The 23,000-nt window shown below is 35.8% G+C and overlaps 1 protein-coding gene across 1 annotated transcript; it reads right to left on the bottom strand.

Annotated features, from left to right (window-relative positions):
• Positions 1-17,006: 17,006 nt before the first annotated feature.
• Positions 17,007-19,816, bottom strand: GGS23DRAFT_588344 (uncharacterized protein). Its single transcript, XM_051517543.1, has one exon. The coding sequence runs from the start codon at positions 19,615-19,617 to the stop codon at positions 17,095-17,097; it is 2,523 nt and encodes an 840-aa protein (XP_051367596.1). The 5' UTR covers positions 19,618-19,816; the 3' UTR covers positions 17,007-17,094.
• Between the last annotated feature and the right edge of the window lie 3,184 nt (positions 19,817-23,000).

The following is a 23,000-nucleotide window of genomic DNA, read 5'->3' as shown; positions in this document are numbered from 1 at the left end:
TAGCTCCCGTACTCGTAATAATCGCGCCCGTAATAAAGGTAGCCGATAGCGAGCTACCCGTACTTCTCGCCGGTCCGCTCGTCTCCGTTAAAGTATATAGATTAATATTAAATAAAGAGTTACTTCGGCCTAGAGCTTTATTCCCGCTACTACTAACCCGGATATTACCGGATTAAGCTTTAAATAATTATATATAGTTTAATAATAATAAAACTAATAATACCTTAATTTCGGTTAGGTTAAATAATCTAAAGAATAAATGTAACCTTAAAAAAGGTACTAAAGCCGGTAGCTCTAAAGGTTATTAAGTTTTCAAAAGTTTTAAGAATATTATACTAGCTTTATTATATAAGTTAGTTCTTTCGTTAAAGAAAGAAGTCTTATTACGCGTAGATTCTTTTTAGATTAATATTCTTACGTCGCTTTCGAGTAAAGTATATTATTCTAAGTTAATTCTTCTTATAATTAAATTAAAATCTTACGTTACTTTCGCATTATTTAAGAGCTTTAATATCGTTATTTTTCCTTTTATATTTTAGAGGTTAAGTAACGATTTAAAGTATTTAAATAATTAACGAAGAAGAGCTTTAGTTAATTTATCCGCCGGTATTTATCTTATAAGTAGATAAAGTACCTCGAAGGAGCCCTTTTATCGCTCTTATCGGAGCTATAAGTATTATATATTTATATAACGGAGCTTTATATTAACTCTTTTCTTATTTTCTACGATTAATTTAATGGCTTATTAATTATCGCTATAAATGGTTTATAACTCTCCTAGATTTAAGGTAATATCCTTAAAGAAGCGTTTAAAAGCTATCGTTTCCTTAGTTATATACTTTAATCTTAAAAGCTTAGCTTCCGTTATCGACGTCAAAACTATAGCTTAACGAGCTACCTTCTATATTATCAGGCCTTTAAAAAGCGATATAATATAGCCTTATAACGATTTTTTAATTTTTAGATCGTTTACGAAAGAAGCGTCGCTAGCGATTAATAGCGCTTATATATTATTACTCTTACCTTTATACCTAATACTAAAGTAATACGTAGTATAAAGGTATTTAATCGCTTAATTAACGGCTTTTATATATTAAGGTTCCGGGTTAGTAAGGAAGTGAAAAAGATATAACGTAATAAAAGCTACGTCCGGGCAGATTATAATTACGCTATAGAGTAACGATCCTACTTTTTCCTAATATTCTTTAATTTATTACTTCGACGCGACGCTTATAAATTTTATAAGCTCGATAATCGGTAGTAGTATTATAGGGAATTAGTTATTATCCGCTAAGTTAAAGCGACCTACGATCTTTTCGACGTAGGCGTCGTATATTAAAGTTATCGTCTAGTTTTCGTAATTAGGTATTACCTAAATTCCTAAATACTAGCTTACTAGCCCTAGCTTTTTTTACTATATAGGTCGTTTTTTATTCTAAAGCTACCTTTTAAGCTATAGAATTATTACTCTTATCGTATATAAGTAATAAATCGTCGACGTATATTAATACGAATACTTTCCTTATTAATATATAGAATATATATAGCTCTTCCGGAGAGCTTTAAAGTCTTAAACGGGTAAGGATACTCTCGAGTTCCCTAAACTAAAGTAGGGGTAAGTCTCGGAACCCGTATACTACTTTTATAACGAGCGCGTACTTCCCTTCTTATTTAAATCCGTTTAATAGCTTAATTAATATTAAGTCGTCTTCCGGTTAAGCTACGTTAAGAAAAGCGTTCTTAATATCGAACTAATCTACTTTAAGATTAAAATAAGCCGCGATTATTATTATTATTCAGAAAGATTTTACTACGAGCGTTACTATATACGCTAATTCGAGTAACTCCTTCGGAAGGAGATCTCCTCACATAACTAAGCGCGATTTATATTTATCGAGATAGTTATCTTTATCGAATTTATAATCGAAAACCTACTTTAACGGTATTATTTTAATTTAAGCTTAGTCGTAATTAATAACTTTCTAAATCCTAGAGCTTAAGAAGGTATTTATTTCCGACCTAGCGTTTTCCTTAAAACGATTCCCTAAGGGATAGCTATTAAACTCTTTTTACGTTTTTAAAAGCTTAATTAATTTACTATAATAAATTATTATCTTACCGGGCGCTACGCTTAATCGCTCGGTTTATACTTATATAAAGATAGTTATAATAATTAAATATAACGTAATAAAAGATTAATTATCTTACGTTCCGTCGAGCTAATTAAGTAAGAATGTAGAAGTAAATTCGAACTAATTACGGTCGTTCGTTAGGTCGATTAACCTACTCGGAATTATACTCGATATAAAGAGGCCGGTATTAGCCTATCTTTTATTTAATTCCTTTTCTTCGGGACTTTTTCCTCGCTTCCTCCGGCTATAGCGCGTAGCTAGGGAATATACTTTACGGTTATATTTCTTCCGTTCTTTTCTATATAATAGGGATAGATTTAATAACTCGTTAAGCTCGGATTAAATAGATAACTTTCGATTGTAAAGGGTATTAAGTTCTTTATTAATCGTCGCTCCGTTAGGATAATATATTTTCCGATCGGTATTAGTTTCTATGCGATTCTCCGTTACGATATCTCGCTTTAATCGCGAAAGACTTCCCGTAGGAACTCTTTAACCGCTAAACCGTCCCGAAGGAGATTTTAATATTAACCTAGGACTCGGGAGCCTACTAGGTTAATCCGATTTCTCCTTACTTCCTTACTTCGTTAGCTCTAAAGCTTAAGATTCCGCCTTAAGTTATTCTTATATTTCTTTTTCTTAATCGAATAGTTCCGGGGATTCTTCTATAAATTAAATTAAAGCGTTTAAAGGCGTCTACGATCGATCGTTTAAAGGTTAATCGTTTATAAATCTAACTTTCTTTTGGATTAAAGTAACGGATTTACCTTTTTCCGGAGCTTTTTCCGGTTTAGGTTTACCTACCCCCGAGTTCGGGTTAATAAACTAAGTTATATCTAAACTATCGCTCGGAATAAGCTCGTTACTCCCGAGTTAAGATAGCTCGCTAATAAATTCTATAATAAAGAAAGCTTACGAATCTTAGATATTTAAAGCTTTAATAATAACTTCCGTTATATAATTAGTAACTTTATCCGTAAGATCGATCCGGTTTAGCTCCTCTTAAGCGAGTTCCTCGGTTTATAGCTCTTCGGACTTATCGTAAAACGTTTCTTTATCGAAAACGACGTCTCTAGTTAACATTACTTTCCCTAGTCTAGGAACTTATATACGGTATAGGTTAAATATATAATATCTAATTAAATAACCGACGTAAGCTCTTAGTTTAACTTTAAACCCTCTTCTATCGAGATCTTAAGCGCGCTCTCTTAATAAAGGGTACGCGCGATATCCGTACGTATAAATTCCGTAGTAATTTAGCCTTAAGTCGCTCGTTAGCTTCCTTATAAACGTAGGTATATACTATCTAAAGTAAACGGTAAACTAGGTATTAAGTAATTTATAAGGCAAGCGAAGATCGTATATATAACTCGAGCTTATATTTATTAGATATACTATAGCCTTTACGTACTTAGGCTATAACTTTTCTAGAAGCCTTACTCCTATCCTTATCTTAATCGATTTAACGATAATAAATTATTTAACTCTCTTATCCTTACTAGTTAGTTCTTTAGTATTCGCCGGTAGTAACTTAAGGTTAATGCCTTTTTCCTAAGCCTAGATTTTATATCCGGTTAGGGCTTTAATTCTGATTATTACTCATTCGTTATCGTATCAGAACTTATAGATCGAGAGACGGAACTATCGTCGTACCTATCTTTTAAAGAATCGAATAATCTTCGTAACTAAGTAACTTTATTTATTCTTAAGGGTTTTTACCTAAAGTATTCCGCTATATTTATCTCTAATAATTAGTATTTATTTAAAGCCGTCGTATCCTTCCGGAAAGTTAAATAAATCCTAATATATATACTAAAAAGGACGTAGCGAGCGATATAATAATAATTAGCGCGAGATTACTCTCTTACCTATCGTAAGCTTATAATACTCGTACTTAATCGTAGGTATACCGTTAATTTCGATATTTTAGGCATGCTTTACGAGTACTTTAAGCCCCTCCGGGCTAAGGTACCTAGCTTTAAGATATTAGAAACACTCGGAGCCTTCTTTCGGTTTTATTTAATCTCTCGATTTTCTTTATTAGGTCTTTTTCCCTTTAGTAATCGGAATAATAACGAACGATACTACGCTATATAGTATTATTATAAGCGTACGTAACGATATTACGGGAAGAACTTACGAATAAACGAAGAACTACTTAAATTTAAAGAACACTAGGTTATAACGACGTTCGAGCTTTCTTATAATAAACCCGTTTTTAATCGACCCTTTACGAAAGGAGTAATTAAAACCATAGTACTAGATATTAATAACAAGAAGCTTTACTTCGGAAATAATATTAATATAAAAATCTTTAATAAAAATAACATCTTTAAGCGTAAGGTCGATCGTAAGCTTACCCGACTTATCCTAAAGGTAGTTCTTAATAATGCGAGTATTAGTATTAGTAATGGAAAAGCTCGTAATACTAGCTTCGATAGTTTATCCGTCTTTAGCGGAAATAAACGAACCTTTAACTAATAGATCCCGGTTATTAATAAGGTAAATAGCTTTATAGTTATCGAAAATAATACTCTCGGAAAGGAGGTATTATATTAAATCCATAATAGAAAATACCCCTACGCTAGAGGTTATATAAATAATACGTAGGTCGATTACCGTTACGTTAATATTACCGGACTATTTATTATTTTTATTACACTTATTCCGAGGTAGGTTATTTCCGGAGGAACTACCTTAACTAGGAGCGGTAATCTTTTATCCGTCGCTCTTAATAAAAGCTCGGAGTAAAGTAAAGTCGCTTAAGTTATACCGTTATTTAATAATTAGTTTTACGTCGTCGGGTATATACGAGATTTATCGTAGCGTTTTACCGGTAATAGCGAATTATAAGTTAACGCATGCCTCCGGAGCCTAACGGTATTATTTATTATATTAATACTTATTAGCTTTAGCGTTACCGATCGAGTTACTAAAGCTATTAACGCTAGTTCCTCCGGCTTTATATCTTAAAGTAGCTCTATAATACGTAGTTAAGATATAAAGGCCCGATTTATTTATTTTCTTATCCTCGGAAATAAAAGCTCCGAATACTTTACTTAGCTCTATAAAGGAAAGTAGCTATCGTTTAAGCCGGTCTACCGTAATTAGTTTAATAGTTACGCGAGTAGCTTAGTTTAAAGCGATCTTAGCTTAAATAACTTCGAAGAAATTCTTCGCTCCGAGTACGCTTCGGATCTCGTTAATATCGTAAGCAAAAGCTCGGTAGTAAGCTTTATTCTAAGCGGTAAAGAATTACTCGCCGTAGAAGGTACCCGCCTTTACCTTTTATAAAACCTTACGGTACTTTTAGCGAATAAACGTTTACGTAATAATAAAGATAAAAGCGAGGTAATCGCGGGGTAATTTTATAGTATTTTAAACGTTCGGCTTAAGTCCTTAAGCTTTAAGTTATATATCGACGAATTCGAAGTAATTAATAAAAACCGAAGATATAATTTAATAATAAAGAGCTCGGTAACTTTTACTAGCGATAATAGCTTAAAACTTCTAAGAGCGACTTTATTTAAGTAATTATTTATATTCTTCGATAAAGAGGTAACGCGGGTTTTCGGTTAGAGCTTTTAGCTTCTTCCTACGAATCTTAGGATCTTTCTTAGTCTATTCGTAAAGAGCTTAAAGGTATTACTTCCTCGCTCGCTCTTTTTCCTAAGTAATAAACTCTTCGAGCGATAGAAGTATCGCCGAGCTTAGCTTATAATCGTTCTCATTAAGATTAACGTCTTTTTAGATATCGAATTATTCGGCGTAGTTCTAGAAAGTAATAAACTATCGTAAATATTCGTCGAAGTTACGTAAGTTAATATTAATAAGTAGCTTCTTAATAGAGAAGTTTCCGCTAGTATTAGTAGTTACTATAGATATATTACTTAAGAGAAAAACGAAAGCGTTATAGACGAGAGCGACGTTTAAAAGAAAACGATTAATCGAAAGATTAAAGAGATAGAAATAAATAACAAGATTACTTGAAAGCTTATGTAGTAAGATCTTAGTTAACTTAGCTCCTTAGAAGGACTACCGGGCTTATAACTATTACGTAGATCGGGAGAGCTACGTAGGTACTAAGGTTACTTCTTAGGAGTAACGAAAGGTAGGAAGAAGAAGGTAAATTAACTAACTATCTAAGAAGGAAGGAGATAAATAAAGGAGATACGAGCTACCTATATATAAACGATAAGGAGCTACGAGCTATATTATATAAGCGAGCTAGGAGTTATGTTAGGTAAGCGAGTAACTGGAGAAGGAGTAGGGAGCCATGTATAGGTGGCTCTCTACGTGACAATTATCTATAGCGATAACTAATAAACCATTAAACTAATTATATAAAATAAGAAAACAATTAATATAAGGCTCTGTTATATAAATATATAATACTTATAGCTCCGATAAGAGCGATAAAAAGGCTCCTTCGAGATACTTTATTTACCTATAAGATAGATACCGGCGGACGGACTAACTAAAGCTCTTCTTCGTTAATTATTCGAATACTTTAAATCGTTACTTAACCTTTAAAACGTAAAAGGAGAGATAACGATATTAAAGCTCTTAAATAATGCGAAAGTAACGTAGGATTTTAGTTTAACTATAAAAAAACTAACTTAAAATAATATACTTTACTCGAGAGCGACGTAAGAATATTAATCTAAAAAGAATCTACGTGTAATAAGACTTTACCCCTTAACGAATGAACTAACTTATATAATAAAGTTAATATAATACTTTTAAAACTCCCGAAAACCTAACGACCTTTAGAGCTACCAGCTTTAGTACCTTTTCTAGGGTTATATTGTAGTGGTGCGGTGGATCTAGGCCACGTAGCCTTTTCGATGTATATTTATATGGGTCGCGTACTTATATTTTCATTAGTTAGACTTAGACTTATAGACATTACAGCCTATAGTTATTCACTCGTTTCTTACTATGCCTTTCTAGCTATCCTCGATTACCCTTTTCTAGTCCCCTTTTCCTAGCTGCCGTTTTTAGCTGGCCGATTAACCGATTATAGCTGTTTACAGCTGTGATCTTAGTTGATCGGCACTAGGCCAGTTATTAGTAGTTAGGCAGTCCCTTGTTTCGTGCCTTCATTATAGCGTGCCTACGCTGCTTCTGTTTAGTGGCGACCACCCAGTAGCTCGTCCTTACCTTAGCCTTAGGAGCGACCTTTTGATCGACCGTTTTGTAGTTAATAGGTTTAGGATATAACGATCAGGAGATTCCCTGTTTTTTAGTTGATTAGGAGCTGTTTTCGTGGCTCCAGAGCCGTTTTTCGTGGCTTTTGGCTTTTGAGCCTTTTCAGGTAGCTGGATCAATAGGAAGGGCAGACAACCATAGCGACTATTAATAACCTACGCCCTCCTATTAGCTTTTGATTAGCTTACCTGAAAGCTCGTTCGCCGATTAGTAGATCTATCTTATCCTCGTTTCTTAATTATCTCTTTTAAAGGAGCTATACCCGTTTTTACCCGGTTTTGCCTTCGTTTTTAATAGTACCTAGATGGTAGTTTTTCGCTCTTAGTTGATCTAACTAAGTTACCGCTACTACCCCTTTTTTATAATACGCGTTTAAAGGCATCCGTTCGTTATTAATTAGTTTATTTTAACCGTAAGAGGCTTGCTATCCGATCGCCCTTGTTTTATCCCTGCTAGCTAGTTACGGTACCTAGGGAGGTTTCTCCTCCCTAACCGATAAGGTACCACGATGCCCTTAATTACCATACGAAGATACCGATAGACCTTATACCTACGCTATAAGCCTGATCGGGGACGTACCGATCAGGATTAAGAGACCTATATAGACGATACCGCGATATACGAATTAAATAGGATATTAAATAAGAAAGCCTAGAAATAGCTATAGGAAAGAAACGAGTTATAGGTTAATGCCTAGAGACCCCTCTTATCGCCCTTACCGATATATGGTTAATAGGAAAAGCCTAGAGAGCCCCTAGAACTACGTATAGAGGAGGGATCGAGGGTTAAGGGAAGCCCGGTAGATGCTGCCGAACGAATATAGGAACGGTCATACGAAACGAGTCATAGAAACGGGTATAAATAGGATATATTAATTAGTTTATAGGATTAGGATCAGTTGAAAGGATCGGTAAAGATAGCCATGAACGAGAAGGACGGAGATTACGTTATATCGTATGGGATTATTTCTTTGTTTCTTTCGGGAGCTACGCTTGTTTTACCTGCCCCGTTATAGTTCCTATTTCCTAACTATTAATCCCTATTATTTCTTAATGGCCCTAATGAACCTGGCACGCTTCCAGTTAATTAGGGTTAATTAGGAATAGGTTAATTAGGTTAGTTTATAGGTTATAGCTCCGCTAGCCTAATTCTTATTATTAGATCTTTCCTATTTCCTATTAATCGTTAATTAAACTAGCTTAGCTCCTAGTTAGTAACGATTAAATAGGTTTAGGATTAATTAGGATCAGGTATAGTCAGGCACGGTTGCAGTTACCTACCCTACTACCTACTTATTGCTGTTGCAATCGTTCCCAGTTGACCTATTTCCTAACTTATCCTATTAGCCTTTGATTAAACTGGCTAGCTTTTAGTTAATTAGCGTTAATCGGGATTAGATTAATTAGGTTTAATAGGAACGAGAGCTACCGTACTTATTATTAGGAGTTTAATTACTCCTTACGGATTAATTAAACTAGGGAGGCTATAATAGTACGGTAGATCTAGGCTACGTAGCCTTTTCGATATATATTTATATAGGTCGCGTACTTATATTTTCATTAGTTAGACTTAGACCTATAGATATTATAGCCTATAGCTATTTACTCGTTTCTTATTATGCCTTTCTAGCCATCCTCGATTGCCCTTTTCTAGTCCCCTTTTCCCAGCTACCGTTTTTAGTTAGCCGATTAACCGATTATAGCTATTTATAGCTATGATCTTAGTTGATCGGCACTGGGCCAGTTATTGGCAGTTAGGCAGTCCCTTGTTTCGTGCCTCCATTACAGCGTGCCCACGCTGCTCCTGTTCAATATTTATTCTTTAGATTACTTACCTTAGCCGGAGCTAAGATATAGCTAGTGTTATTATTATTAAACCGTATATAATTATTTAAAGCTTAATCTAATAATATCGGGCTTAGTAGTAACGAGAATAAAGCTCTAGGCCGAAGTAGCTTTTCGTTTAATATTAACTTCAGAGCTTTAACGGAAACGAGTAAACCTACGAGGGATACGGGTAATTCGTTATCGGATATCTCTACTACGGGCGCGATTATCATAAGTACGGGAGCTACTGAACAGGAGCAGCGTAGGCACGCTGACGGAGGCACGAAACGGCTACCCAACTGCCAACAACTGGCCCAGTGCCGATCAACCTAAGATCACAGCTGTAAATAGCTGTAATCGGTTGATCGGCCAGCTAAAAACGGCGGCTAGGAAAGGGAAACTAGAAAAGGGTAACGAAGAAGGCTAGAAAGGCATGGCAAGAAACGAATAAATGGCTATAGGCTGTAATAGCTATAGGTCTAAGTCTAACTAATGAAAATATAAGTACGCGACCTATATAAATACGCATCTAAAAGGCTACGTAGCCTAGATCTACCGTACTACTATAGCCTCCTTAGTTTAATTAATCCGTAAGGAGTAATTAAACTCCTAATAATAATAGGTACGGTAGCTCTCGTTTCCTATTAATCCTAAATAACTTAATTAACCTAACCCCGATTAATCTTAATTAATTAAAAGCTTGTTAGTTTAATTAAAGGCTAATAGGATAAGTTAGGTAAATAAGTAATCCTAATAATAAGAGATAATTATAACTATAATAAGTAAGTAGTGAACAGGAGCATCGTGGGCACGCTGACGGAGGCACGAAAAGGACTGCCTAACTGCCAACAACTGGCCCAGTGCCGATCAACCTAAGATTACAGCTATAAATAGCTATAATCGGTTAATCGGCCAGCTGAAAACGGCAGCTGGGAAAGGGGACTGGAAAGGTAAAGACGAGGATAGCTAGAAAGGCATAGCAAGAAACGAGTGAATAGCTATAGGCTGTAATGGCTATAGGTCTAAGTCTGGCTAATGAAAATATAAGTGCGCGACCTATATAAATATATATCGAAAAGGCTACGTGGCCTAGATCTACTGGACTACTATAGCCTCCCTAGTTTAATTGATCCGTAAGGAGTAATTGAACTCCTAATAATAAGTGCGGTGGCTCTCGTCCCTGTTGAACCTGAATAACCTGATTAACCTAATCCCGATTAACCCTGATTAACTAAAAGCTAGCCAGTTTAATTAAAGGCTAACAGGATAAGTTAGGTAGGTCTCTGGTTGATCCTGAAATAACGGGAGATAATTATAACTATAATAAGTGGGTGGTGGGGTAGGTGACTGACTGCAACCGTGCCTAACTGTGCCTGATCCTAAACCTGATCAATCCCGAACCTGTTTAATCGCTGCTAACTGGGAGCTAAGCTAGTTTAATTAACGATTAATAGGAAATAATAGGAAAGATTAGGAAAGGTCTAATAATAATTGGGCTGGCGGAGCTATAACCTATAAACTAACCTAATTAACCTATTCCTAATTAACTCTAATTAATTGGGAGCGAGCTAGGTTTATTAGGGCTATTAAAAAATAACAGGGATTAATAGTTAGGAAATAGGAAGTATAACGGGTAGGTAAAATAAGCGTAGCTCCCGTAAGAAACGAAAGAAATAATCCCCATACGATATAACGTAATTCCGTCCTTCTCGTTTATAACTAACTTTACCGATCCTTTTAATTAATCCTAATCTTATAAATTAATTAATATATCCTATTTAATGCCCGTTTCTGTAACTCCTTTCTAGTAACCGTTCCTATATTCGTCCGGTAGTATTTACCGGGCTTTCCTTAACCTTCGATCCCTTCCCTATACGTAGTTCTAGGGGCTCTCTAGGCTCTTCCTATTAACTATATATCGGTAAGGGCGATAAAAGGGGTTTCCGGGTATTAACCTATAACTCGTTTCTTTCCTATAGCTATTTCTAAGCTTTCTTATTTAATATCTTATTTAATTCGTATATCGCGGTATCGTTTATAAGTCTATCGCGCTAATCGGTAGGTTCTTCGATTAGGTTCGTAGGTATAAGGTCTATCGGTATCTTCGTATAGTAATTAAAGGCATCGTAGTACCTATCGGTTAGGAAGGTAAGGAAAGACCTCCCTAGGTACCGTAACTAATTAGCAGGGATAAAACAAGGGTAATCGGAGCTATCGGTAAGCCTCTTATAATTAAAATAAACTAATCGGTAAAGAACGGATGCCTTTAAGCGCGTACGAGGTTATAAAAAGAAGGGGTAGCGGTAATAAAGTTAGATTAACTAAGAAAAAAACTGCTATCTAGGTACTAGTAAAAAACGACGGTAAAACTAGGTAAAACAGGTATAGCTCCTTTAAAAGAAATAACTAAGAAACGAGAATAAGGTAGATCCACTAATCGGCGAACGAGCTTTCAGGTAAGCTAATTAAAAGCTAATAAGAAGGCGTAGTTATTAATAGTCGCCATAGTTATCTGCCCTCCCTATTAATTCTAGTACCTAACCTAAAAAGGCTTAATCTAAAAGCTACGAAAAACGGCTCTGGAGCTACGAAAATAGCTCCTAATTAATTAAAAAAATAGGGAATCTCCTAATTAACGAATCCTAAACCTAATAACTATAAAAACGGTCGTAAAAGGTCGCTCCTAAAGCTAAGGTAAGGACGAGTTATTAGGTAGTTGCTATTAAACAGGAGTAGCGTAGGTACGCTAACGGAGGCACGAAACGGCTATCTAACTACCAACAACTGGCCTAGTACCGATTAACCTAAGATTACAGCTATAAATAGCTATAATCGGTTAATCGGCTAGCTAAAAACGGCAGCTAGGAAAGGGAAACTAGAAAAGGGCAACGAGGAAGGCTAGAAAGGCATAGCAAGAAACGAATAAATAGCTATAGGCTGTAATAGCTACAGGTCTAAGTCTAACTAATGAAAATATAAGTACGCGACCTATATAAATACGTATCCAAAAGGCTACGTGGCCTAGATCCACCGCACCACTACACTACGAGGAGGAGGGGTCGGAATCGAAACCTATCTACGTTTAATAAGAGAGTTATCGTCCTAGGCGAGAGTATTGTAGTGGTGCGGTGGATCTAGGCCACGTAGCCTTTTCGATGTCTATTTATATGGGTCGCGTACTCATATTTTCATCAGTTAGACTTAGACCTGTAGCTATTACGACCTACAGCCATTCACTCGTTTCTTGCTATGCCTTTCTAGCTATCCTCGTTGCCCGTTTCTAGTCTCTTTCTAGCCTTCTCTTTCTTCTTTTCCTTTCCCAGCTGCCGTTTTCAGCTGGCCGATCAACCGATTACAGCTGTTTACAGCTGTGATCTTGGTTGATCGGCACTGGGCCAGTTGTTGGCAGTTGGGCAGTCCTTTTCGTGCCTCCATCACAGCGTGCCCACGCTGCTCCTGTTTAGTATCCGTAGTTGTTTATTCGCGTAACGACTCCGTAGTAAGTAGTAATATAGGCTAACGTTATTATTCGGGATAATACTAACGAAGTAGTTCCTTTATTTCCTCGCGAAGAGCGGTAGTTTAAAGTAATATAATTAGAAGAGCGATTTACGATAAAGAAAGCTCGGAACTTATTACTTTAGAATCAAGGTTTATTATTTAAGTAGCGACGAGCCGTTAAATAAAACGTATAACGCGAGGGTAATTATAATTAATTAATTTACGACGAAAGCTTATATAGCTTTAAAGGATATTTATAAAGCTACGTAAGAATAGCTACGCGAATAACGTAAGTAACGGTTAATAAAAGCTAGAGATTATAAATATTCGCCTGTTAAGCGATACTAGGTAGCGTTATTAATATACCGATAGTAGGAAATATTATTACGCAGGTCGTATTCTTTAGTAATAGTAGGAAATAGCGAGGTTATATTACTACTAACTCGGGTAGCTTTTCCGATTCTTTTAAACGTAAGCGATAATTCGATAACTTCTTAGAAATTAAATCGTATTAGAAGCTCTCAAGGAACCCGAGTAACTAAGGTAAAGCTCGGTTCGGTTAATTAACGGGTAATAATAAGAGTAACGATAGAAGCTAACTAGAATTTAAAAGCGCTATCTTTATTAGAAGCTTACTCTTTAGGCGCGAATATAAAGAATAGAATTAAGCTAGGAACGAGAATAAAGATAGCGGTAGCGTTAACGCGATAGCGCTTCCCTAGACTTAATATAGTATCGTTAACGATAAACGAGCGATTACTAGGCTATCCGTAACTTAAAAGAATAAGGAGACCGCCGGCTTTCGTTAAGCGAATAAACGTCGGCGCGACGGCGGTAATAATAGCAAGGAAATTATCCTCCCTGCTCCGAGCTTCCGTAAAAATACCTAATATATATAATAACAGCTTTATAAGTATTCGGTATTCGCCGATAATTTCTTTAGAAGCTATTAATCCGGCGGCGACTTAGGCTTTCGAAATAAGAACGATTACTAGCTCTTATTCGATTATAATAATAAGCGCTTAACGGGATCCCGGAATATTTCGAATAATTACCTCTAAGTTACTTCCGGAGTCGCCCTTTATAAAGCTATCTATAGTTTTTATATCCCGAAGTATAAACTCGAAAGTATTATTATTATTATCTAGCTTTATAACCCTTTACTCGCGAATAACGCGACGGATTCCCTCTCGCTTTAAATCTCTACGTACTTATTCCCGCTTAATATAATAAGCTCGCTACTTACGAGCCTTACCTTTAGAGCTACTCTTCTTACGAACCTACTTACGAGTAACGGCCTTAGGCTTTTATTTAACGAAGAGAGTTCGAGGAAGCGAAGGAATACGGCGGGCTATACGAAGCTCGAAGGAACGTAGCTCCGTAATATTTTATATTATAATTAAACCTTGGTCGGAAATCTAAAGTAGATGATTAATTAAAGGCTTATAGCTTATAGTAATTATAATATAAGAGTTAATTTATATACCGATAGATAAATTATTCTTCCTTATCATAGTATATAAAGAGATTAGTAATACTAACGTTAAAAGGGAAACTACTTATAATAACTACCGAGATATATATATTAATCGCGATATCGCGGGTAGAGTTATTTCAGCAAGCGATAGTAACGTCGAAGAACGTATTACTAGGTATAATAATAGGAGTAGTTTTAGCGGTACCCGGAATACTCGAAATAGCGACGCCTTCTTTTATAGCAGAAGATTAAGTAATTAGTTTTACGTATTCGGCCGGAGCTCGGTCGGATATAGCGGTATCGTAAGCTCGTTCCTTAATAAATATCTAGGCGTAGTTACGGAACTAGCTTATATCGTTACTTAATATCTTAACCGCGTTATTAATGCTAGTAAGGATTTCGTAAGAGCTAAAACGGTCGGATATTTTATCGAGCTATTAACTTTTAATTATTTATATCCGTATTAATATTATAAGAACGTAAGCTTATCTTACGCCTTACGTTTATTATATTAATATATAACTTACGTTAATAATTTAATATAAGTTCGTTACGAAAGCGAATAATAATAAGGGAGTATTATAATTAAAAGAAGACTTATTTAAATAAAGTACAGACGAATAAAGTAATATATAAGTTATATTCGTAATCGAAAGTAATAGGGAATTAAAAAGGAGCGTATCTAGTTAGCTCTAGATATGCCTTTATAGAAGAAAAGAGAAGAGGGAGAGAGCTATTACGAGAGAGTAGGAGAATTTTCTCTTATAATATAGGAGCTCGAGTATAAGGAGGAGCGTTACCGGGTATTAGCCTAGTAAAGTTACGAAAGGATTCGCGTACGATAATAATAATATAAAGCGACGTAATAAGAGCCCTTATACGCATATAACGAATACGGTAAATATACTTAATTAAAAGCTACGATATATCTCTTTTATTAGGATATTAAGAAGAGTTAATATAATAACTAATTAAGAGAATACTTTAAGTTATTAGGAGTATTATATAGAGGCGTAAGTAGCTAAAGCGACGAATATATTACCCCGGAGAGCTAGCGAGGCGAGTAAGGCTCGAATTAACCTAGGACTTCTATTAAGAGGATAGCTATGCTAATTATCGCAAGCCTTTCGGCTAAGCTATTATTATTATTTAGCTAAGCTCGCTATCGCGAGCCTAGCTAGGGGGTATATTACGTAAAGAGCTACCTATATATAGCTCCTTACTTTTTCTTTAGTTACTCGCTTACCTAATATAGCTCTTAGTTCGCTTATATAATATAGCTCGTAACTTCTTATCGTTTATATATAGGTAGCTCGTATCTCCTTTGTTTATCTTCTTCCTTCTTAGATAGTTAGTTAATTTACCTTCTTCTTCCTACCTTCCGTTACTCCTAAGAAGCAACCTTAGTACCTACGTAGCTCTCCTTATCTACGTATCATATAGATAAAAGATGATCTTTAAACGAAAAGGAACGACGTATTTTAATACGTCCTTTAACGGATTCTATCGGATTCGTTAGCGGAAAACAAACGAGGGTTTTTAAACGACGGTAAACGAACTAACGATTCCGTAGCTACGGAAGCTAAGCTAAACCTAGTAAGCGTTTATATACAACTTCGTACGTGGGGCTTTAAAGCTTTACAGTTTAATAAAAGGATCGAAACAGTAGCCATAAGGAAATAGTAATACCTTAGGAAGAAAAAGAAAGCCATGAGGAATAGTAATACTTTAGGAAACGAAAATAATAACCCGGGAAACGGATAACGTAACCCGGGAAACGAACGGACGGCGATCCTAAAGAAATAATATATCGGAGGGTTAAATAATACCCGAAGCGTTAATAATACTTTAAAAGGAGAAAGGCGAATCCCTTAGGAGCGGTAGTACCCCGGGGAACGGAAGTAGTAGCTTAAGAAACGAATAACGTAACCCGGGAAACGGACGAAGTATCCGAAGGATTCAGAGTAATCCTCTAGGTAAACGAAGAATAAGAAAAAGGGCTTTCTGGGAAGAGTCGGATATCAGAAAAGGCGTACCCTGGTAAATTAAAGCCTCCGAGAAGGAAATGGATAAGGAGGAGGAGATTCCGGGGTATAGTATAACCATTGAGGAGAAAGAGAAAGAAACCCGGCCCTACCCAGAGGGCATTAATACCTTGAGGAACGAAGGGAAAAGGAAACCTAAGGAAGTATTAATTCCTTAAAAAGCGGAGGTAATAACCTGAGAAACGAGTAACGTACCCCGGGGAACGGAAGTAATACCTAAGAATACGGTACGTATCTTAAGGCACGGAAAAACGAGTTAAGTTATTAAGGCTAAACGCTAAAGAAAAAGGTAGTAGGGCGTACTTTTTTTTTTCTTTTTCCGAGAAAGGACCTTATATAATAAGCTATACCTATTATAAGGCCTTAATTAATACTAGGGCATGGTACGTAATTAGCCTCTTAATACCTACGGAAAATAAGACTAGCTATTATAAGTACGGCCTATAGTGTATACTTTCTTTCCTTTTCTCCTCGTTTAGCTTTAACTTATTAATATACGGCTTTTACCTAGCGAATAACTCATAAAACCGTAATATAAATTAAAATATTAAACATACTTTAAAATGGTATTTCATATATTATATTTTAAAACCTTATTAAAATATTAACTTATTAAAGTATCAAATTCATAATACTAATATATAATAATATAAAAGATATTATATTAATTATCATTATTTTATAAACTTATATTTTAAAATAATAAAAGAATTTCAAAATATTATATGTATTAATTTAATTTAACTTTTAAAATATTTTAACGAGAGTAAATACTTTCATTTTAGTTTCAAGAGTTATTAAATAAATAAAATGGTACAAGTATAAAAATCAATCAAATATATATAACTTTTACTACGTTACATAACAGCTTGATGTAGGTAGTTATTTTCTTCTATTTTCTTTTACTTGAACGTTTCCGTTGTTAGAATCTCATCAAGCACCTTCTCTGCGTTAGTGCAGCTCTCATTCACCATTTTCCGTTCCCTTTTACTCTTCAAAAGGTCCGACTGGCGTACGTTTTCCCGTAGGAAATATTGAACGCCTCGTGCCTCGTCTGCGTCGAGTCCGCCAAAAACCTCCGGAAAGCCCCCCTTACACTCCTGCAACACCGATATCAACAGTATCTCGAAGAACACGTGAGCGTTTCCTTGCAGCATCGTAAGATTACGATACTTAACCACATCTGCTAACCGGAGACACCGACTGCCCACGAGAGACCCATACAGCTTGGCTGTGTTATACACCCACCGCATGTCATAGGCTATCCCGCTGTCGGGATCCAGATCATCTCTGTCCTTATTATCAATGTCCTCCTCCATTTTGCTCAGCCGTATTATTAGACAGCGTCGGAACTGAAACGATAGTTCTCGATCTCGACTGAATCTGGAGGCAACTAAGGTGTAATAGTGGTTGTAGCAAGATTGTCGCTCGCCGCTGCGCACGATTATCTCGGGGATTTCTTTCCGCTGGTGCTTGTTGAGTCTCAGATTTCGGATAAGCAGTTCGGCATTCTCGTAGTCCGTAGCTGCGTGCAAGGCCACAAATATTCGTTGTCGTATCTCTGTGTTGAAGCCTTGCTCCCTTGCTAGCTGCCAGAGATCCGGAATACCCAAACTCTCGTCCCCGGCTCGTAGACCCTTATCGATGTCTGCGGTATTCGTCTGGTCTGTTACTCCGCTTCGACCTTTGGCGCCGTCGTAACCCCCAGACCAACTCGCCCCGACTAACCACCATTTTCCATGTTTGTGCGCATCTTGTATATCCCTGAGTCCCATGCGGAAGGGTTGGACCTGCTGGTGGCCGCTTAAAGTGCCGATACGTTTCCTCAGCTGAGTCCGCTGGTCCACGAGATTTCGGTTGCGGGTTATGGCTTTTGCCTTGTTATTCTGCAGTGTTCTTATTTCGTTAACCATAAAATCTATCCTGGCTGATGTATTTCCCAAACCCGAGACTTTGATAGTATTCATGATGTCTCCTAATGAGCGAGGGTCCTCGTGCCTGAGGGATGGACCGCATAACTGGACGACCCTCAGAAGCAGCTCCGTATCGAGCTCCGAGAGTCTGCTTAGGAAGAGACGGATATAGTCGAAAACCAAGTTGCACCCAACAACTTGCATGTTGTAAAGCTCGGCTACTAGAGAAATTAGATGCTTTGAGTAGGGATCTGACTGGTCGCTCGGCGCCTGGCTATAATGACGCCCGAATATTTGAACGAGCTGTTCTATGAAGTAGGCACTGGCTGCCATCCCCGTGACTTTATGCGTCGCAGCGACAAAGCCAGATATCATCGTGAAAAACGAGTCAGGACGCTTTTCGGGTGAGCAAACCAAAGCTAAGATGAGATGCACTACGACGGAGGTAACCGTCTGTCGTGGGTGGGTATTATACAAAGCCTGAATGTCGATAATTATGCCAACCATATTATCATCTGTTAGTCGATTAATCAGACCCTGGATGCGCTTCCGGAGTTGTGTTTCTGTCTCGTTGCTGGGACCTGACGGCTTTCGGAGAGATGGTGGGAGATATTTCGCAACACCAACAGTTGGTGCCACGTAAGGATTTTCTCGTCCTCGCTGGTTTGAGTCAATTTTGCCCTCTCCCGCACCGCTTTCCGATAGGGCGCCATTTCCGAGATCTTGGGTGCTGGTGCTGGTGAAATCTGGTAGTCTGAATTTACCCTCCAAGTCAAATAGAGACCCGTTGCTAGGTATGGCATGGTCGCCTCTGCTATCATTGCCGTTACCCCAGGCGTCGGCGTTGGTGTTGTTATCCTTATCATCATCGACGTTTCCGTTGGGAATGAGTGTGAAAATAGCATCCCGGCCTTTTTGCCTCTTCTCAGCCAACCACTCGTCCGCTTCTACTTCATACTTTCTCTTCGAGCCAACCCTGGCGTCTCCCTCGTTGCTGACAAGCCCGTCCAAAAGGCTAACAAGGCCGTCGTCATGGAATGACTTTGGGAGTGACTTCCGACCTCTTAGGCCTAATTTTCTTTCCAGGTCGTCGATCTCCGCATAATCCTGTACGAGCCTTTGCCGCACAGACTTGGAGGCTTGAGGACCGTCGGGCGCTTCATCCACAGGGGTACCTCTAGTATTGTCACGTTGATGGCTGTGATATCGTCCCGGCTCTGGGCGGGCACTGAGTTGGTACCTAATATAGTTATCGTCATCCAAGTCGTCGTCGCTCCTGGGGGGAGTACTACGCAAGGAAGTGATTGTGGGAGGCGGATATAAGGGAGACTTCGGGGAAGGCCGAGGCTTGCAAGACTGCCTTCTCTGAACCCGCAGAGCCTTGCGCTGTTCTTTTCTGGGGAGCAGCCTCCTGGGCCTTGCATTGCCCGGGGAATGAAAAGACTGCTGGGTCTCCAACTGTGTTAAAATAGTCGAAGGGAGCGACAGTTTGCGCTTGGATCCTTGCCCCATTCTCCGGAATTAAATGAGAGAGATATGACGGGATTTTAAGAGACGTCAAGGGCGTCGCGAAGCAACGAAATAATTTACAGTATGCCTGTAAAGAAATGATGGACTAGTCGAATAAATTGTGAATCCACGCATAGGTCTTCAGGTAATACCGGCCCGACAGCTTCCGCCTATATTAATTTTCAAGCTCATAATCCTATCCGGAGGATACTTATAATACGTCAAACCCCTTGTCATACTAATTAATTACAAAGGCAAATAACTCTATAAATGCAGGGTCATTTAGGGGATACTTTATTTTTATTAGCTGAAAATTCGTATGCGCTATTTTAATTGGTTAAAAGTTCAGACGGCCTATTTAAAAGGAATACATATAATAAAACTACAATATACGCATCTATTACTATTTACCTATTCGCGCGTTCATTTCCTACCTATTTCAATACTATTTATATACGAATTAATTAATTTAGGTTAGTTTCTTTTGATTTAAAAGTCGATTACTAATCTCTTTTTGTAGTTTAATCTTATTTATATAGGAATTAATCTAGGTTAGTTTCTCTTCATTTAATCCAGGTTAGTTTCTTTCTATTTAATCTAAGTTAGTTTCTCTCTGTTTAATCTAGGTTAATTTCTCCCTGTTTAATTAAGAGTCGATTATTAATTAATCCCTTTTCGTAGTTAAATTAAGCGTCGATTCCTATTTACCTCTTTTTCTCTAGCCTTCAGAGAGGTACTAGGTTTTCGGTATGAAAACTTGGAAAAGCGTAGAGCGCTTTGACGTATTTTAGTATTTTAGATTTGTACTACGTATTACTTGACCACGGGCTACCACCCTGCGGGCTACTATTTAAAATACTGAAAAAAGGTTAAAACTTACTTTTTAAAAGATATTACTTTATATTAATATTAAGATAATTTGAAAAATTCTTTTATATAATATATATAAAGCTTTATAATTAAATATCCTTTTCTAAATTAAATCAAACACTATAATAGTATAGTAAAACATATCCTTTCAATATATTACGTAATACCTTAACATAGGCCTTATGTAGATATAAAGTAACTATAGTTTCTGTAAGTATAAATTATATTATAATTATTATTTAACTGGATTATCAACTTAGTTATTTATTATATTTCTATAACCAAGAGGTAAACCTAAGATACAATTACTATATTAGATTTCTTACCATTTAATTAATAAATTAATATTAACTGTCTTTATATTAGAGTGTCATACGGATTATATTTACTAATAAAAAATATTTTAATATAAATTATATGAAACTTTAGTATCATATACGCCTTGCTCCTTTTTAATAGTAATTACCTTAAGACTTTTCGAATTCTTATTTTTTAATCTATAGAGCTTTTATTACGTTATCAGGATTTAAAGAATATCAATCGCTATTGATATCGCTATATAACATATAAGTAAGCTACGTTTTATAGTGATTAACATAATCTTTTAATAGTTTTTAATTAACTTCTATGAAGATATATGTAAGCCCTAAAAGACTTTTATTATAATATTAAAAACTACAGTTGTTAGAGTATCAATAGGTATTAATAGAAGGAGCATAATAGCGCTAATAAGAGTACTAACGCTACGAAACTTCATTATTCTACTTCCTATATAGTTGACGTTTTTCTAAAGACCCGCCGTTGGAAAATAACCCGACGATCAGAAAGTAACCCAACGTTAAGAGGTTTTAAGTATTATTATATTAAAGAAAAAGAAACTTTATTAATATATTTCTTAATATCTATAAAAAATAATAGATATTTTCTTTATGAATACTTATTCCTTTTTCTTCTTAATTATTAATTTAAATATATAATTTACTTTTAAGAACTACTTAAAACTGAAATATTAAAAAGTATTATAGTGGTGTGGTGGATCTAGGCCATGTAGCCTTTTGAATGTGTATTTATATGGGTCTCGCACTTATATTTTCATTAGTTAGACTTAGACCTGTAGGCATCACGACCTTACAGCTATTCACTCCTTTCTTGCCATGCCTTTCGTACCATCTAGCCATCCTTCCTTTCCAGTCCTTTCCTAGCTGCCGTTTTCAGCTAGCCGATTAACCGATTACAGCTGTTTACAGCTGTGATCTAGGTTGATCGGCACTGGGCCAGTTGTTGGCAGTTGGGTAGCCCTTTTCTCGTGCCTCCATTACAGCGTACCCACGCTGCTCTTGTTTACTATAAACCAGTTTCGATTTAACGAAAGTTATTTAATAATATTAACGATATTATCGTTAGGCGCCGCTTTACATCTACATTAATACTTTTCACTAAATTAATTCTTAATTAATTATATAATACTAGCTTATATATAAGTATACTTATTAATTCGACTCTAGTCTCATATCCTTAATCATTTATATCTATGTAGTCTTATTAATATTAATTCTTAGCTATTTTGAAAACCATTCGTTATTAACAGCTATTAATTTATTAATTTTCATTTATATTATCAATATTAATATCTTTATATTATATTATATCGTATTTTAAATTAGTAAATCATTACGTTTAGGTATCTTAAAATACATTTAATATAATAAGTTATTAGTATTTATATATTTAAACTATATTAATTAATAAGTTTAAAAGAAAAACGAAGTTATCCTAAGTTTAATTAAGGATATAATTATTATTAATCTTTATTTACATTTAATATTAATAAGAAAATAACGAGTCATATAATTTATCGTAATTTATATTAAGGCGTTTATACGTCCTTTATATAATAAATAAACAATTATAAGAAGGTTACTTTAATCGTTATAAGCGTTATTTAATCGCTTATAATATATCGTAACGTTAATAATTTAAAGATGCTATTAATATCGAGGGTTAGATATTATCGTAAGTTATAGTAATATTATGCTGAAAGTTTCTCGCGACTTACAGGTACCTTTATATAAGTAAATAAACGACTATTGTAGTAGTACAGTAAGACATGCCCTCTTAATGCATTACGTAATAGGTTACGATAGGCTTTATACCTATATAGAGTAACTATAGCTTCTGTAAGTACGTATTATATAATGATTATTACTTAAATTATTACCTAATTAGATTATTAACTTTATTGTTTTTACCTTAATTTAAGAGTTATTCTTATCATTAGACCCGTCGTCTTCTGATTAATATATCTATTTTAGTTATAAGCGTTTAAGTTACTTTATCGTACTGTAATAACCGAATAAGTAACTTTTACGTTTAGCCTCTTTCCTCTCTTTACCTCTTTTACCTTTGGGTTAACAACTATTATATCTCTATAACCGAGAGATATACCTAAAATATGATAATTATATTAGTTTCCTCGTCTTTTAATTAATAAAGTAATTTTAGTTTTATTTATCCTG

The sequence above is a fragment of the Durotheca rogersii genome (assembly GCF_024521655.1).
Source record: "Durotheca rogersii strain YMJ 92031201 chromosome Unknown GGS23scaffold_41, whole genome shotgun sequence".
NCBI classification, from domain to species: Eukaryota; Fungi; Ascomycota; class Sordariomycetes; order Xylariales; family Xylariaceae; genus Durotheca; species Durotheca rogersii.
This window is presented reverse-complemented; position numbering and strand designations above follow the sequence as displayed.